General features: G+C 51.1%; 1 protein-coding gene across 2 annotated transcripts in view; it reads right to left on the reverse strand.

Annotated features, from left to right (window-relative positions):
* The window catches only part of CHST13 (carbohydrate sulfotransferase 13), a 33,134-nt gene that overhangs the window by 12,949 nt on the left and 2,218 nt on the right, over window positions 1–17,967 (reverse strand). The window contains exon 2 of one of the 2 annotated variants that reach the window (XM_082060491.1): window positions 16,051–16,183. Coding sequence is in view for 1 of the 2 variants with exons in the window: in XM_082060492.1 (XP_081916618.1) it covers window positions 14,378–14,471 (94 nt within the window). In the remaining variant the exon portion in view is untranslated. Of the gene's footprint in view, window positions 1–14,377; window positions 14,825–16,050; window positions 16,184–17,967 lie in introns of those variants that run through there. The other variant, XM_082060492.1, reaches the window with a different exon arrangement.

Genomic DNA, 17,967 nt, shown 5'->3' on the forward strand with positions numbered 1-17,967 from the left:
CCATGGGCGACAGAGGGACAAAGGGGCACAATGCCTCCGGGAAATGTTAATTCAGGGCGTGGACAAAGGTCCTAAACTGTTCTTTATGGAAAGTGATGGAAGAAGAGCCACGCAGAGGGGTGAGTACAGGTCCTGCTCTCGTTCCAGCCAGACAGGGAACGGCTGAGCCTGCCAGAACCAGCAGCGGTTGTGGTGAATGTCTGGGGGTAGAAACATACAGCTCTAGGGAACTGAAACAGACCAAAATCCAGGCACATCTCCCTCCACCCGTGTGTGAGATCCCCGATGTCTGTACATAGACATCTGCTGTCGAGGACCCTGTGCACGCTGCACCAGGGGATGGAGCAGCAGCAGAGCTGCATCACCTCTCTGATATTGGGGCACTTATGCCACCTACAAAGTGAAAAATACTCCCAGCAAGGTACCCTCGCACACAGAAATCTGAGGGCAGACAGGAGTGAGGGCAGCCCAGGAGCACCAAGCGTTTTAAATGCACCCACACCGTTTCCCACCTGCTGGCAAAAGGCAGACGGATGCTTCCTAATCCCTCAGTGCAGGGATGCGATGTCCCTCGTTCGTGACTGTCACCTACCCATAAACATTTCCATGCTCAATGACTCACGCCAGATGCAATAAAACAGCAGATGGCAAATAAGGGGCATTTGGCCTCCAGCACAAAGTGCCACCAGATTCCAGGTTTCTCCTTCTGGATCCAGCTCAACACAGACACATTGACTTTCATAGAAAAATGCCTCAGTCCAGCCTCCCAAATGCTGTGGCAACCTTTGTAGGGGAGGCAATGCCACTGTGCCAGGGAACGACGGCAAACGCCTCCTGAGCGGCTGACGGGACAGAGGCGGCAGCTCTGCAGCTGACCTGACCCCTTCCCAACCGCAGGCCCCTGCTCATTGTCCCCATCGTCACTGACTCTTCAGAACCTTCTCTTCCAGCTCGAACATGTCTTGACCAAGATCCTAACCAAGAATCACACCGCGGTAGGGCCTTCTGACAGGTCACACATGGCGCTGGCACTGCCACGACTACAGAAATGTGACAATAAGACCGATTTCACATCGCCATCCCCTCCTCAACTGAAAGGGTGCTGAAAGTACACCTCCAATGGGCAGCTTCTTCATCCTCACTCCTTGGGGTCTAATATGCTCTTGGCAAAGACCACGGCTGGAGACAGGACACTGCATGACACCAACCACTGCCATACCAGAGCCTGTGTGCCCATGGTGTTCTAACCAGCGGTCCAATATTCAAAGCCATTTGGATTTTTCCACCTGATGACAGGACCCAAGGGAATGGCAGGAAGATGTGCCAGGGGAGGTTCAGGTTGGACATAAGGAAAAGGTTCTTCACCCAGGGGGTGCTGGACACTGGAACAGGCTCCCCAGGGAGGTGTCACAGCCGCAAGCCTGACAGGATTCGAGAAACATTTAGACAACACCCTGAGATTCACATGGTGTGAATTCTGGGGTTGTCCTGTGCAGAGAAGGAGTCAGACTTGATGATCCTTGTGTGTCCCTTCCAACTCAGGACATTCTATGATTCTCCAAACCACTAAAAAAAGAGGGATCTCTGCTGAAAGCGCTCCAAGGAAACACGGCAGGCACTGCTGACAACGTCATCTACACTGTCCGCTTCTATTAATCCTCTTACAGATTTCGCAGGAACAGGAAGGCACAGCGCTGAATTCACTGTCCCAGGCGTGCGAGTGTTACCAGCGCCCCAAAGCCATCGTGACCCCCTGCCAGCCCCCATCCCCGGTCCCTTCCCAGCAGGCTGCTGGAGCCCTTGGTGTCCAAAGAGACAATGGACTGGGGTGTGCGTTCTGCTTCTCGTGCCTGGATGACAAACCCAGCCCACAGAGCTTCGTGTTTGCAGTGCAAACTCAGCACTCTGCAGTTAGCGCTGGAGCTGCGAGATGATTTAGCATTAACGGGTTTGCAGCCAGCTCCGCCTTCCATATGCTGTACACAACTGCTCCGACAGCAGCCACAAAGGCGGATGGGAGGTTCGAGGCGGGTGTTTTCAGATGTATGTATTTTTTTAAGCTGCTACGAAAAGAACAGTAAACTCCTGACATGAGACTGAGCCTGAACATCCTGCACTATTGCAGATTTCTACTGCACGCCACATGCACTGGGCAGGAGAATAAGTATCTTTCTAACTTTATTTTTTGCCTTTTTTATTTCTTCTCTAACAGGAGACTGCCGAGCCTTTAAAACTGCCTGGAAGAGACTCTGAAACCTGAAATCCCTGGTCTGCCCAGGTTTCAGCTGCGTGACTCCTGTTCGGGGAGCGCTGGGAGTTGCTGGTTCCAGCAGCGACTTATGATTCAGAGATCTGGCTGCTGGAGATGCTTTAAAACCACCAGAGCATTACTCCTGATGCTCAAGATCCTGGAAGGTTTACTTAGGAAGAAGTTATTACCATTACCATTAAGATACTAAAATTACATACAGAAGCTCCCTGTTTTCTGTAAAGCCTCATGGAAGCTCTTTCCTCTCTTGACTCCTGCTTTCTCACACAGCTTACTTCACCTTCATGTTTCTGAAGGTCATTTTTCTTCATTTCTCACTGCTGGCACCTCTTGGACCGTCACAGTGTCCCCACTCGGGCACAGGGGTGGGCACAGCTGGCCCTTGGCTGTGTGGCTCCCTCCTCCCCAGAGACAATGACAGCTCTGTTTTTCAATGCAGGCTTTCTTATTCCAGTTTAGTCAACTTGAGTCAAGGATCAGCCAGGGAAACTCTAATCAAGTGATGGAAAAGGGTGACAGCTATAGGATTAGCTCACAATAAATCATGCAGAGAGGGAAAGAAAGAATCCAGCTGCTTCACACAACCAGCCAAATGCCACAGCATCGTCTCCGGGGATCAGAGCAGGACCAGAGCCAAAGGCAGCTGCTCTGGACACTCCGTCCCATTCAGTTGTTCCACCTAAACCCACATGTCCCTGTGCTGGCAGGAGACTCTGGTCACCTGGAACCAGCCTGAGGCAGGTATCAGGAAGGTTTAATAGAAGGATCACAGGCATTTGAGGTGAGGGGATGTATGTCACCAGAGCAGTGTGACTTGCTCTCCGCTGTCACAAGGATTGCGATTGAGATCTTTACAGGAACCAGAAAATTAACACTATCCAGCAGGAATATGGCCTATGTGAACAAATAGAATATCTGTGCTTAAGTACCATGCAACCTTCTGTTTTCAAATGGTTAAGTCCTCTCACAAGCCAAGCTAGAAGCTCTCCAGGAGCAATTTCTCTTCCCCATTACGCCTGTCGCTCTGCTGGCCCCGGCTGGCTGCTTGCATATATAATGCAAGCCTGAACTGCCAGCATTTCCATTCCTTGTCAATAAACCCCTCCTTTCCAGTCTGCTGCTCAACAGGAATTGCAGCAGAAGGGCTTGCGCTGGCAGTGCCAAGGCAGAGCTCCCTGCCGGGACGCACAGGGGCTGATTTTCAACTGGCAAAGCTGCCCCAGAGCCCCGTCTCTCCCCTGCACACCCACAGCCCTGCAGGCTCCCCTCGCTGGGGCAGGCTCAGGCAAGCCATAGGTGCAGAAAAACCTCTTGGGCTCAGCCACATGGATCTACCCAGACATGAGCCCATCTGCACCAGCCTTCTGCACAGCTGCTGAGGCCACAGCAGCCCAGGGTGCTAGGGGACGAGGCTGGATCTGCTCAAAAATTCGCTGAAGTCAGGTCTGGTTCAGGCAGATGCTGTTTGTGCCCTCCGCACATAGGCTACCTACTCTAACACAAGAAAAAATGAAGTCTCTCTAAGGTCATGCAGCTCAACAACTTGCTTGCTGAATATGCATCAAGCCATCTTGTCAGCTTTGCACATCTGGAATTGATGAAAGCCTCAACGAGCAGATCTTGGAAAAAAATGCACATTCAGCAAAACAGTCCTAACGCACCACGGTGGACACAGCCATCCAACCCCAGCTTTGATTCACAGTTCTCACCCCTCTGCTCTCAGCAGCTGAGGGTCTGTGTCTTGCTCTTCTATGTGACCACAGGTCGTCAACCTGCGAGACTCACTGCCCCAAGATACAGAGCAAGAGGCTTTACAACATGTGGAAGAGATGCATGAGCTTGCAGAGGAAGACAGGAGCTAATTACAGCCTGCTGGAGGCTGTGAAAACCATCTCTAGCACATAGCTTATTGCATCGCTCCTTGTACCTCCTCCTGCTGCTAGTAGTGGGCATCTCCTGAAGCCACCAAAGAGCCAGCACATTGAACAGGAGGTACAAACATCTCCAGTATTATTGCAGCACTGAGATGCAATAAATACAGCATCACAGGGCGCACCTCATCTGAGTTCTTTTTGGATTTATCTCCCTGCTCCTGGCCAAGCCCTGAGAATGGCTGTTAGCAGCAAATGCTCTAAAGACATCTCCTTCCATTTTACAGGGAATGATCAAGTCTAATGGAGTCCTCAGGAAGAAGAGAACAAGGACTCTTGCATCTACACCCACCCAGCAGCGGCTGCTCATAGGCAACTGAAGCAAAACTCCACCAGCGTCACGACAGTCTCAGAGTGCCTGTGTCTGCTGTTCCTATTAAGCTAAAGGGAAATCAATCTCTCCGATACTGCCAGGAGTAAACTTGGAAAAGACCCAGCTGTGAATATGCTCCCCCTGCACCCTTGCCAAAAGGAACAGCCCGGCTCTGCAGATGTGTGCAGGACTGAACTCGCCGCCTTCCCATGCCGTGGAGAAACACGACTGTGCAGAGACTCCCCTGCGGCCGGGGAGCTGGGCAGAGCCACACGCTTGCAGGGCACGGCGATGGGGAATGGCTGAGGAGCTTCTGACCTCCAGTCATGTTGTACTAATTTCCCATTGAAGAAAGCCCTCTGGAACCGGGGAGCCAGTCCCAGAGATACCCACACCCGGCGGCTCCAAACAAACATCACCTTTGAACCTCGTGTCAACAATGCCCAGTGAAGCAACATCCGTCCAGAGAGCAGGCGTGGGTCAGGTTTGGATCAGGCTTCACGTCAGCGATGAGGCTGCAAATCCCCAGGCAGTGCAGGGACCGCTCCAAGGGACAGCTCTAAACCCACTGCTCGCTCCCTGAAAAGGCTGGGAGAGCAGCCAAGAGATGGAGGGCTATTAATCAAGTGGCATTTACAAAGAGAAGAATAAGCTGTGAGCACTGCTGTGACAAGAAGCCAGGACTTGTGGCCTCAGCATCCCCCCACACCACAGAGGTGACACAGGGTGGGAAGAGACCCACAGGTCACAACATGCCCTGTGCATTAATTACCGTGCAGGTCCAAAATGTTCACCGGCACGTCTCCTCCATGTGTACACACCATGGGTAGAGCTGCAAATGCCTGCCCAAGCTAGAGGCTTGCGGATCTGCCACTTGAGCCACCACAGAGACAGTGACACCTTCAGAACAGACGTTCTGGGGAGAAAGCAGCTTCAAGTCCAGCTGGATGATGCTCTGGGGGAGTCCATGAAAATTAAGTCCCGTTATGAAAAGGCTGGGTCTCACCAGAATCGGGTGCTTCTTCAGCACAGCAGGTCTCAGCACCTGCGCTCAGCCACGGTTTGTTTACATGGCCACGTAACGGATTCATCCAAGCATGACACCAAACTCGGACCTGGGCAGGGCAGTTTGCAGCATCTCCCAGCTGCAGAAACAGCTTCGGAATGCGACACACCACCAGGAGGGTTTGGTGACAGCCATCAGGCTGAGCGGCACCGCTGGGAACACTGAATGCATTTGTTTTTCATTGCCCCAATGCATCAGGGAGGATCGTTGATAAGGTGGAGAGAAAGCAGGACATGCTAACAGAGAGGGAGGCAGACAGGGCTTGAAGGAGCCAGGCTGGGCTGTCCATGGGGCTGGGAACGGCTGGTGCTCGGAGAGTCCAGCTGTAGGTGCAAGAAGCTCTCACCACTGTGCAGGGAAGGACCGGGGACAGCGTGTCCAACCGGGACAGCAAAAGTAGGCAGACACTGAATCCAGATGGAGTCGCACCCTCAAAACCAGGTTCTCGACCATTCTTAATACAGAAAAGTGATTTTCACCTCAGCATGGAGCTGCCGAAGGATGTGGGTTACGCGGCCACGCTTTCACGCATGGGTAGATGGTGACACGACACCTCGGCCGTGGATGTCGCTGCTGAACCCGAGGGTGACAGAGCTGCTGCAGTACCAACCACCGGGAGAAAAACTGCTTGTTTCTCCCATGAGAGGCCAACTCCCAGCTCTGCCCAGCCAAATTCCCATCAGTCTGCCTGCTCATAAATTTATAAATCTTTTATCTAATGAAAGCTCATCCAAATATAAAGAGGAGCACTATGGGGAAAACAGGAGCAGGCAGGGCAGCCAGGCTGTTCCTCTGCCGGGCTGCAGGAATTCCCCACTGACTGGCTCAGGGTGGGACACCTCAGTGCCCTAAAGCTAAACCTGCTCAGTGCCATCCCATGGAGCTCAAGGGAATGGATTTGCGCAAGTTGAACAGATTTTGAATTCCTTCTCTGAGGCAAAAAGGATCTGGTCCATCTAGAAAGAAAATTCAGGCTTCTACAGATCTTTGCCTCCAACCCTGCAAAAGGTGGGAGCTGGAAAGGGTTACGAGGCAGAGATCTTCTGAAAGTGTGTTCACCCCAGTAAGGGCTGCTGCAAAGGGCCTGGGAAAAACGAAACCTGCTCAACAGTGTCCAAAAAACAGTTGTGGAGAGCTCAGCTTCCCTGACACTGGCAAGCCAGCGTAAAGATGTCCCCACATCCACAGGTGCCACCAGGCTGGGTGGGCAAAGGGACAGCACCAGCTTCAACACGGATCTCCAATGGCACAGCTGGGGTCCACACCCCACGCAGGGCTCTCGCACAGCTGCTCGCAAACTCTTTCTACTGAAAGGCCATTTTTTAGGCAGCTGCCCAGGGCGAGTCACAGCGATGCCGGGGCTGCCGCTGAGATGTATTTGCCAAGTGCAGGGGAGCGTGTGTGCACAGGGCAGCGTGGTGTGTTTGCTTTTTGCAATCGCTGTCCTGTCTGTGGGGCTCAGACTGTAGGTCGAACAACGTCCCTTGAGAGCACACTTCAGGACAACACTGTGCTCTGCCAGGTTCAGCCCGGCGAGACGGGGAGGAAATGTGGGGGCTGTTAAATGGTGGGGTGGTAGTCAAGGCTATTAGTCGCTGCAGGTTCATCTGGCTGCTGGGTCTCCTTGGCTTCATGCACAGGAGAACAGGCACCGGTGGCTGCTGAAACCGACTGTGCTGCCTCCTGCAAAGGACATACTTGGAGGCTGGACCCTATTTATCAGAGCTCTACAACTGACTTTACTGGAATTACACTGGGTGCAAACCTGCAACAGAGCAAAAACTGGGCTGGCCAGAATAAACCATGGCAGCTGGTGATGAAGCAATGATCCTGGCATCTGGAGATGAGCATCAGGGAAGGGGGAGATCTGCACAGGGCAGCAGCATGTGTAGGTACCACATTTAGCAACACCTCCCACCATCCGGCCCTGCTGAAACCATTTTATTGCCAAGAGGGTGGTTGTATTTGAAGAGAAAAATTAGAAGATCCATGTGAAACAGTGGGGAAATTGTAGAGGGCTAGTAGTTGAATATAGACCTGTCCCAAAGCTGCAGATCCAGAGAGGAGACAGAGATGGGGTGTCGCAGTTTACAGCGACAAGCTGTGTTTACAGCACAAACTCCACAGGTGCAGGTACATGTACGGGAAAGCGCAGATTGTTCTGACCTGGACAGTACAGGCTGGGAATACAGGGCTCAAGTCTCCACAGACAGCAGTCACTCCCCTTCACCCACCAATTATTTTACTGAGGGGAAAAACATCCCCCCAGGTCTTAGGGGGGGGATGCAAGCCTTGAAGCAAAGGCAGGACAACGGCGAAGGTCACCCCAAAGCTACTCAGTGAGATGCTCCCTCCCTCTCAGATCACCACTAGTCTTTAACCACCTTTTAACAAGGAAAGTTTTGGGCGTTTGCCCAGCTGTGCCTCAAAGCCTTGATGTCCACTCCTTGGCGCTGCAGAGGTTAAGAACAGTTAAGCTCTTCTTTGGGTCCTCAGCTCCAAGGGGGAGCAATGGAACTTAAGCACCTAATGCCTCTGTAGTTTCCTGGCTTCTGATAGCGAGTCCTCGAAGAGACAGCTGTGTTTGCACTGGGATTAGGATGGAGAGTTTGTCCTGCTCTCCATTTAGATGCTTGTGGGAAGCAAAGAAAATGCAGCACATAATAAGCCCCAGGAGTGCCCTGGCCACTGTGTGAGCACTCATCTCCCAGCCTCAGACCTTCCTCACAACCACCAGAACGTCCTTCCTGCACCGACACACAGGCGGAGGTCCTACTGCTCCCAGGAGATGCTTCTGTGGAGTCCTTCAAATCACGGAATCATAGAACCATTTGGTTGGAAGAGACCCTCAAGATCATCAAGTCCAACCATTAACCTAACTCTGGCACTAAACCATGTGCCTTTTTGTAGGATAAATAGGAGTGTTGGGGTTTGGGGAGTGGGAACAAAGCAAGAAATGCAGGTACAATGTGCTGCCAAACAGCCGGGCTGGGATGCCACAGGGATGCAGGGCCAGCAAGGGCTGGATCTACCCAACAGAGCGACCAGGATGCGAATCTCTCCTGCAGGCACAGAGTTAACTCCCAGTGCACTAAGCCCCCTCCTTTCCCCTCCTCACACATATCAGAGATTCTCAGGAAACCATAGAAAGCCAAGAAAGACTAGAAGAAGCATTCCTTGTGAAAAGCCTGGCCCTCGGGAGCAGATGGGCTTCATTACGGCCCTGCTTTCAGCACTGGACGGGGCAGACTTTTCCACCGTGACAGGTCACGGGTACAGCACTTCATGTCTTCTTCAAAAAAGGTAGAGCTGAGGGTTTTCCAGCCCAAGTTGCCCAACGCCTTGGCTGATAAACATCGCTGTACTTTGAGCTCTGGCTCCTCAAAGGCTGCATCCTGGGCTTCAGAGCACTGAGAGCAGGAATCTGAGCCAGGGAAAACTGCCCCATGACAAAAGCAAACAAAAAAACCCCAAAACAGAAAAAAACCACCCAAAAAACAAACAACAATGCTATCTCAGAGGGTGTCTTAGATTTCACAACCCTGGCCATGCTTGCAGCACTAGCCAGGGCAAGGGCAGCGTCGCCCTCGTTATCTGGAAGGCTGAGGACATGTGTCAGCCAGCTGCAAACATCACCCGGGCTCAGAAAGCCGAACTGCATCCACGTCCCAAGGCAGTGCCTGAATTTCAGCCTGAAAATACCTTTAAACAATGGGGAGGAACTGAGGTCTAAAATAAGCTCTTTCCTGTTCTGAAAAAAAAATCCCTGGTTTCTTAGGGTCTGCTGATATCTAAGTGTGTATCTCCGTTCACTGAGGTCCAGGTGCATTTGTAGGTTCAGAGGCTGGTACTCTGCAGGACCTCAGTCAAATCACTTACAAATTCTATAATCTCTATCACTGTATAATAATTTGTCCCCCACAAAGGGAAAAGTCTTGAAGGACAAGTAAGAGCTGACTGACAGTTCACAAGAGCAACTCCAGACTTTGGATGCACAGCTCAGAAAACTTGAAAGGACAGACTTGCATAGATCAGAAGCAAGAGCTTCTCCATGACCTGCTGGTGCTGAGAGATGCTTGGCAACAGAAACCATCCCAAAGTTGGCAGAGGATGGTGGCAATGGGTATCTTCTGTTTCCACCACATCTAACCACACCAGGATGATGAGACACAGTTTCCTGCCTGCGATATGAGTTACGTGTGGTGGTGAAGCTTCTGGCATTGCTGCTCATCCTCCTGCGACATCCTCATCCTCTTCTCTTGGGCTGGTGAAGTGGTACCTCAGCTCCAGGAGCGGCTGGAGGGGGTTTTGCTCTGTCAGTGCCCAGAGGAGATCCAGCTGTTTGATGCAGCAGCAGATAAGGATGGAGAAAGGGATCTTGCTGCTTTGCTGCTCGCAAACCTTTCTGGAGTGGTATCACAACCTGGGCACTACTGTGATCCTGGTTCTGCTATCTCTTGTGAAAGAGCCAGATCAAAGGCTGAGTACGTCTAAAGCACAAAGCCTCATGCAAGTCCTACAACTCATGCTAAAAGCAGGTTGTAAAAGAAGATGGGGGTATAGGAACCAGCCTTAGGCAACTGCCGCTAAAAAGATGTAAGAAGCAACGTCTAGATGCTTCGGTCAAACAGAACCAGAGGAGAAATGAAGCAGCATTTTGAGATTGAGGGGTTTTCCTTCTTATTGGAGAAGGTGATTCAGTGCTGGAACAAACTAGAAACAACTGGAAGCGGAGCGCTCCCCATCCCCCTGCCACGTCCTCTGTCCCACCCAGCCACCTCCAGCATGCACAGGTCACTGGACCTGATACAGGAAGGACAGGGCAAGAAAAGAACAGCCCAGCTCTTATGCAACGGTCTCCTGGGATCAGACTAAATTATCTTCCCCTCCCTCCTTTCCTCAGGCTCCCAAAGGTGCCTCTTCCTTCAAATACTTCTGGGATCGTCCCCTGGCCTGCAAAAGGACTTATTATCAAATAGCACTGGCCAGAAATGGAAGCCTTGAGAGGGGGAAGGTTATGTAAAATGTTTTGTATAGCACCCGGTCGCCTCTCATTAGGAAATATGTTCATTTAGGACAGAGGAGCTGCTTTTTAACTGCTTAGGAGACTACATGTCCGTGCATGCATCCCTCTGGCCCCTCACTAGCGGCCTGAAAACTGCCAGCTCTCTGGATGTCAGTACAAGTTACTTACTCATGGTTTCCCCAAAAGACCTTATCATTGGGGTGGCCCCACAGCACGCTTAATTAAGGTCTGCAGAAACCGCAGATGCAGATGAACACAGGGCCTTACCACCTGCCACTGACCTCCCTCTGCCTCCTTCAGATGTCCTCCCTTCTCCCACCCCACATCTGCACCAGCACAGTCAGCCCCAGCTCCACCGCTGGTGGTAAAAACTGTGCGGTTCCCCTAAGAACAGCAGTGACCAAAGCTTTGATGTAGTCAAGGATCAGCAGCTTCCAGCATTTACCACTGTGCCAGTCTAGACTCGCTATGACCACAGTCAGACGAGACAATGGACGGAGAGCCCCACTGCTTATTCCTACCTCGATATGCAGAAAATGCACAGTGTGCAGAAGGCAGCATAGCCACCACTAACAATGCACCATCCCTGGAGGAACAGCAGAGGAAGACCAACTCAGAAGATAGATGACAATCATGCCGAGGCCAGGCAGGATCTCCTGGATGGCTGTGGGTCAATACCAGTAGAGCCAAGTCCCCCTGATGGACCACATCCCTCCCAGCACCAAGCTGAGATCGCAGGTTTGCCCGGGAGCCGAGCGTATCTGCCCACATCACCAGGCGAAACGCAGGAGAGCCTGGAGATGCTGAAAGATGACGGCTCCAGCCAAACCCCGTAGCTGCCCACTACCACAGTCCTCGCAAACTCCACCTGCCAGTGTGCTCAGCACCACTCTAACACCTCCCTGCAATGTGCATATTCTACTCCTGGCCATGTATCTGTAATTCTGGAGTGAGACAGCTGAAGCCAACAGGACAGACAGGTCATTACTGTCTCAGAGCGAACAGGGGACGGTGCACACGCTGCAGCTGCACCCACAGCCAGGGACAAGGACTGCAGTCCCCGTCACCGCTTGCTGGTCCAGCCAAAGGCAAGGAACGCCAAGGCAAAGCAACCAGGGGTATGAAGTCCATGCACACTCAAACTGCCATACAGATGCTCTCCCTGGGGAGCACCGAGACTTTCCCGAGTGCCCGTGAGGTTGGCAAACACACCCGAGCCCATCTCTGCCTCCAGGAGGTACAATAGGAGATTCTGCCACCGACTTCAGTACAAGCAAATCCAGCCCAGCACCAAAATAACCAACTCGGCAGCACTTAGGAACAGAGTTATTTCAGCACATGCTGACATGTGGGTGTTCCTAGGGTAGAACAAGAAACCCTTATTTCAGCACAGCCACGGAGCTCAGTGCAAACCGCTCCAGCGCTCGACCGCCCGGATGGCGTTAAAAGTGGGAAATGCAAACGGAGGAGTTAATTCCTGCTCCTCCAGACCAGTGAGCCCTTAGCGCTCTCAAACTTAAAAGGTTTCTAGTTATATCAGCTTTCTTCCCAGGTTGTACCGCTTGTCCTGGTCACTGGATGGTTCAATCTCGATGTGCTGTTAGAAAGGATTGATTCAGCATGTTACACATAACGGACTGTGGGTGGCCCAGGAAAGGTGACCTGCTGAATCCTTCTAAAAAGGGAGAAAAGGATCTAACTGCTCCCAAGAGGAACTTGCAGCACTGCTGCTTTTTCTAGCGTTTTTCTTCATTATTATATAGAAACCAAATGAACTCCAAATAACCTCAAGGCAACCATCACCTTATAGATTACACTTTTGTCTTCAAATTATTTACCTATTATTATAACTTGTAGCTTCTAAAATTCAAGTAGTTTGCTTCAGTTTGCTTTCCTTTGGGATAAAAAAAAAAAAAAGAAAAAAAGAAGCCATTTTTAGCTTGTTTCTTTTCTGTATATGGTAATGACCTTTCCTCTGCTAGTGAGTTTCTCGCAAAACTAGAGAGGAAAGCAAAAACTGTAAACTGAGTAACAATAAGTGAAAGAAATGGAGAAAAAACCAATGAAGGCTGGACACAGGAAAACAACTATGTAGCTAGAAAATAACCAGATTTTAGAGAACATCAATATCACTTCAATTTACCTCTTTTGTGAACCTCGAGTGGCAAACCTGCAGCGGCTGTTCACCACCCTCACAAATGGGCTTCCCCTGAGTGACAAACACCACCAGTTAAGCATCGCTACCCCAGATCAATCACCTTCTACAGGACCTTTCAAAAATCACACCTGCCCCAAATGAAGGAAACCAATTTGCAGCCTATTCAGGGCATTCCCAAAGCCTCAGCTGGCCAGCACCTCTCAAGGAAGCGTTCCAAACCCAAAACCCCCTAAACCCGTCATGAGATGCCATTGCCATTACTGTCACCTGGTTTGCTCTGACCTGACGGGAACTCTCTGTGAAACTGTTGAGATCATGCAAGGGATTAAAACCAAGTAAGCACAGAAAGTTCTGCTGACTCAGACACAGCGAAGTCTTCTTTGGAAAACCAGAGTCCTGAAAAGAGCCACGTTTTCCAGTCAAATACTAGAAAGCGAATCCCGTGTAAAACGCAATCCTCTCTCTTTTAGGAGCCCTGGAGATTGGCACCAATTCAGTGCTGCGCTTTCTACTGAGCAGTCCCAATGCTAAAATAAAGATGCATATATAGTTTATTTTAAAAAGTTACTAAAGAATACAATACTGATTGTGGTCTTCTGGGATTACAAGAATTCATTTGACAGACTTCACATGCTCTTATAGAAATACCAAATGCTTGCCAAAACCCAACTCCTCTTCAATCTTATTCAGCCAACAAGTTAAGACTTTTTAAAAAATTATTATTAGGAAAAAAACACATTAAAGTGATGAAGCAGCCCCTATTAAAGGAGAAGCGCATTTCATTGAGTCCGCACTGATAAAATTCCACTAACATCTCAGTCAAATCAGTCTTCTGAATGTTAAGATGCAACTTTAAAGGCCCCATTGATGGATTGCCGCTGCAATCAGAACACATTAGTACATTGTTAGAACTACAGGAATTACCCAATAAGGTCTCTTAGGAAAGAAGAGCTAATTTCCCCAAAAGAACAGAAAGCAGACAGGGAGATAAATAACCCCTCCAGTAGAAAACTGTTTATATTTCAGTTCTGTTATTGCTGAATTGTTTCCCAATGTGGCAGATATTTCTAACAGCATACGCTAAAGAGGTCCCTTGAGCAACTCAACCACATTCTCCAGGACTTTTAGTGACTGTGGGTGTCAAATAGGCATTTGTGGAACAGAGCGGCTCCTTTGTCTGTCCTGACCCCCGCGGGACCGCACGAAGCTGGACCCAGTTTCATGTCCTGCTTTCACTGAACGCGGGGACACCGAGCGGGACAGTGACCCAAAAGCAGCCTGCTTGAAAAATGAAATCTCAATTTCATTGCAAAACGGCCGCGCTGAGCCGGTAAATCGGTTACACGTTGCAAGCACACACAACAGCGAAGTTCAACGGTCCCAGCCGAGAAAATGTGCGACCTCCGCGCGGGTTCACCGGCTGACCCCAACTTCAACCCCCCCGCCGAACGGCCCCTCCGCACCAGACCGGCTCCCACCGACACCGAAGTGATTTTAGGAGGCGGCACAGGGGCTGCCCGCGGTGCCCGCACCCCGACCCGCTCCGTGCCGCCAGCCGCCCCGCGGACCGGCCGGGGGACCCGCCGAGAAGCGCCGAGGTCGCGGCAGACCCACCTGGGTGGAGGCTGCTCTGGAAGTAGAAGACGAGCAGCAGGAACGAGCCCAGGCAGGCGGCCAGCCCCAGCCGCGCCGCCCGGCTCCGCCGCATCCTCCGCCGCGGCTCGGCGGCGGCAGCGCCCCGCGGCCAGGGCCCGCCGAGCGCCCGCCGGCCCCGCACCGCCCCGGGCGCCGCTCCGCGCCCCGCCCCGCTCCGCGCCCGCGGCCCCGGGGCCGCCTCGCCCCGCCGGCGCCGGCAGGAAGTGACAGCGGAGCGGCTCGGCCGCGGGAAGGGGAACTTGGCCCCCCGAGTGCCCCGCAGCGCCGGGGCTGCCGCTGGGCGCCCGCAACGCGACTCGCCCCATCCAGCCCCGCCGAGCGGCGGGGGCAGCGGGAGGGGCGGGGGGTGCGGCCCCGGGGGTTGGGGTGTCCTCGCCCGGGGCTGTGTCCGCTCCCTGCCTGCGCTCGGCAGTACGCGCTTCCCCACCGAACTGCCGGGGTGGCTTTAGAACTCCTCGCCGGGGAAGGGAAGAGTTACTGAGGTGCTGGCGGAGTTTCCTGAGGACTTTTCACAGCACGTTCAGCAGTTCGGAAGCATCACAAAGTTTCGTAGCCTTAAAATATACCTTTTTTTTCTTTTTTTTTTTTTTGTCTATCCCCCTGGCCATGCAGTCTTTAACTGAAAGCAGTAATGCTTCTGAGTAATTCAAACTCAAGCAATGGCGTTACATAGAAGGAGGACATAATTTTCCACTAATCTCTGCGTGATTTTGGAAAGCAAGAGCACAAAGCTCTCTTACCGCGTCCTCTAACATCCAGGCTCTGTAATTGCAGGCAAAAAAAGCTCTGAGCTTCTGTTGCCCTGGTTTTGAAAGAGCAGCGATGCTGTTGACCCAACTCTGTAAAAACACTCGAGATATACGCGGAGGCCACTTGCCAAATTAGAAAGACAGCCGGATTCCCACTGACAAGTCAATCACTGCTTCTCTCTTCATCCCCAAAATGCTTAGCTTTAAAAAAAAGAGAACAGCTCAAGGAGGAGCCACTAAAAATGACAAAGAAAGCCTGCCTGTGTGTATATGCTGACCTTCATTCTGCGCTCATTTAGGGCAGAGTAAATCAGGAGAAGGAATTAATTGCAGTGAATGAAGCTGGAATGAAATAAAAACCTGAGCAGCACCTTGCAGGCCAAGTTGAGCTATGACCATGAAATTACACAGCTCTTTAAAGTCCCTGTTGGATGCTCTAGAGCAAACTCATTTTCAGCAGAGGCCACATCAGCCTTGCAGTTGCCTTCAAATGGCCAAATGTAATTTTAGGGCTGTATAAATATAACTACGCCTATGAGTTTGACAGCCCTGGTCTAGAGAGTGGCGACAGAAATGAGACCACAACTGGCATATCCAGCCAGTGCAGTGGGAACCCCCTTCCAGTAGTTTTCCAGGAGCTGGAAGGTGCACTCAGACAGCAGGTGAGTTTTTCACTATTTGTATCTTCTAGTACTTGAACACTGGAAAATCTGGACCAAGGCTCTCACAGGAGCTAAGGAAAATAATCATCCTCTTAGCTCAACTTCTCTGGGTCCAGCAGGAGAAATAAAACCAGTACAAGTGACCCAACTTCACCCATAGTTGGATATTCCCTTTAAAGAAAATACAGTAAAACATCGCAGTTGAAGCTCAGACACTGACCTGTTGAGTCCTGCTCACTGCTGTCTGTGTTTCATACCCGCAGGGCAGGGCCGGGGCCATCTGTGATCACATCAGATATGCATGGCCAGTCTTCCGACAGTCCGAGGTGAACGCGCTGTTCACATCTGCGGGGCTAGATGAGGTAAGGGGAAGCACATCATAAAGATTTTATAGGATTCCTACTTGGATTCATCTGCAAATCAGGTTGGTTCCACGTTAAAACATTCTTTTTAGAAGGACAAACCCATTTTCAAGGGGAAAGAGGTACATTATGGTAAGAGCTGTCAGGGGACAATGACACCAGCTGCTGGGAGGTCAGGGCTTTGCTGTTGCCTAGTTCTGTGCGTGAGAAACCACCCAGGTCCCACATGTTGATGTCTTGTACCGTTCCCCTTCCCTGCATCCCCACCATACAGAAAAGAAAGAGCAACCCCATGAGGCAGAAAACAGTGCCTGGTGCTTACCTGGGAAGAGAGGTCACCCCAGAAGCACAGAGGATCAAACTTAAGCTCTCAGACTCCAGAACTATTATTCCAAGCCTATTTCTAAGGGAAATCAGATTCAGTCTGCATTGGAGAAGTCCATCCATCCGTCTCCAAGCCCCACTGGTTTGACTGGAGAACAACTGAGGTGCGATGCACACATGAAAATAGGAGTGCTCAGCGGCACATGTGAAATAAGCCTGGTGGTTTTCTGCGGGCAAGCGTTGAGCCTGGCTCTCTCAATCTGCTGCTTTGCCAGGTTAACTGGAAGAACTGAGAAATTATGATTTGCTAGAGACTGGCAATGGCTCCTTCCTTGCCAGGCTGTGAACTCCCTGTGGAAGGGCCACCATGCTGCCTGTCCACACCATGGAGTTCAGATCATGGAGGAGCTATTTATGACTGTAAAGGCAAGGCTGATAACCAAGAATAATGGTCAAAATAACATGGTATGGTGGAAAATTATTTGTTCCTGCTGAGGCCAGGGACTGCATCTGACTTGTGAGTGAAGAGGGGGTGCTTTTTGCCTGCAGAAAGATGCGCTGCCTTCAGTGCAATGCATGCTTGATTCCCTCCCTGCTCGTTAGCGGCGCTCGTTACTGTCTTCCCAGCAGCTTTCTCCCAAATGCCTTGCTGTTTCCCAGGACCTCGGTGCCACCGAGCGAGATTAACCCCAAGCTTTGGTCTGATGATCACGTTGAATGGAAACTGAGGAGTCCATTGAATTCCTCCTCAAAACCAGGTTTTCCAGCTGCCGTGAAAAGGAGCCTTTCTAGAGGATATTTTAATTTTGCACCCGGTTATTTCATTCTGGAGCTGGAGTGCCATAGAAATAGTTTTGCCCTGGCCTTATGCTGGTGAGACCTCCATCTGCTGGTGGCCAGGCACCAGTGCACAATGTGTTTGCAGCCGGAGCCCCCAAATTTTACCAAACCAGCAAGGGCTTGGGCAGATATGTAGGGAACTACACTGATGTACTACAGGCTTTCTTCAGAAACCAACATCGGGGGAGCTATTCACAGAGATTGCTGGGGGTTCTCCCTCTCTGTTTTCTAAGCACTGCATCAGACATCACCCTCCCTCCAGGATTTCTACAGGCCCCAGTGTATCCTGATGCTCAGTGCTTTGTTTTAAATGTTATGGCATATATAATGTGCCAGCTGAGAGGGACCTTGCAAAGCCCCAGCTCATCCCCTTCTTGAGCAGATGTGTGTGCAGCTTATTCTGACAGTTTCCCCGAGATGGACACCTTATGATCTTGCCAAGAAATCCCTTTCAGCTCTACAAGCCCTAAAAAAAATTCCCACCACCTTATCTGAACCATCCTGGTCATAACTGAGACCCACGACATTTTGCCCTGAAAGACATGCAAGGCACCTGCTTCTGTCACATTTTTGTGTTAACCAGGAAAAGTTAATTCTGCTAATAGCACCAA

This window comes from Streptopelia decaocto (genome assembly GCF_964273445.1).
Source record: "Streptopelia decaocto genome assembly, chromosome: 8".
Classification (NCBI taxonomy): domain Eukaryota; kingdom Metazoa; phylum Chordata; class Aves; order Columbiformes; family Columbidae; genus Streptopelia; species Streptopelia decaocto.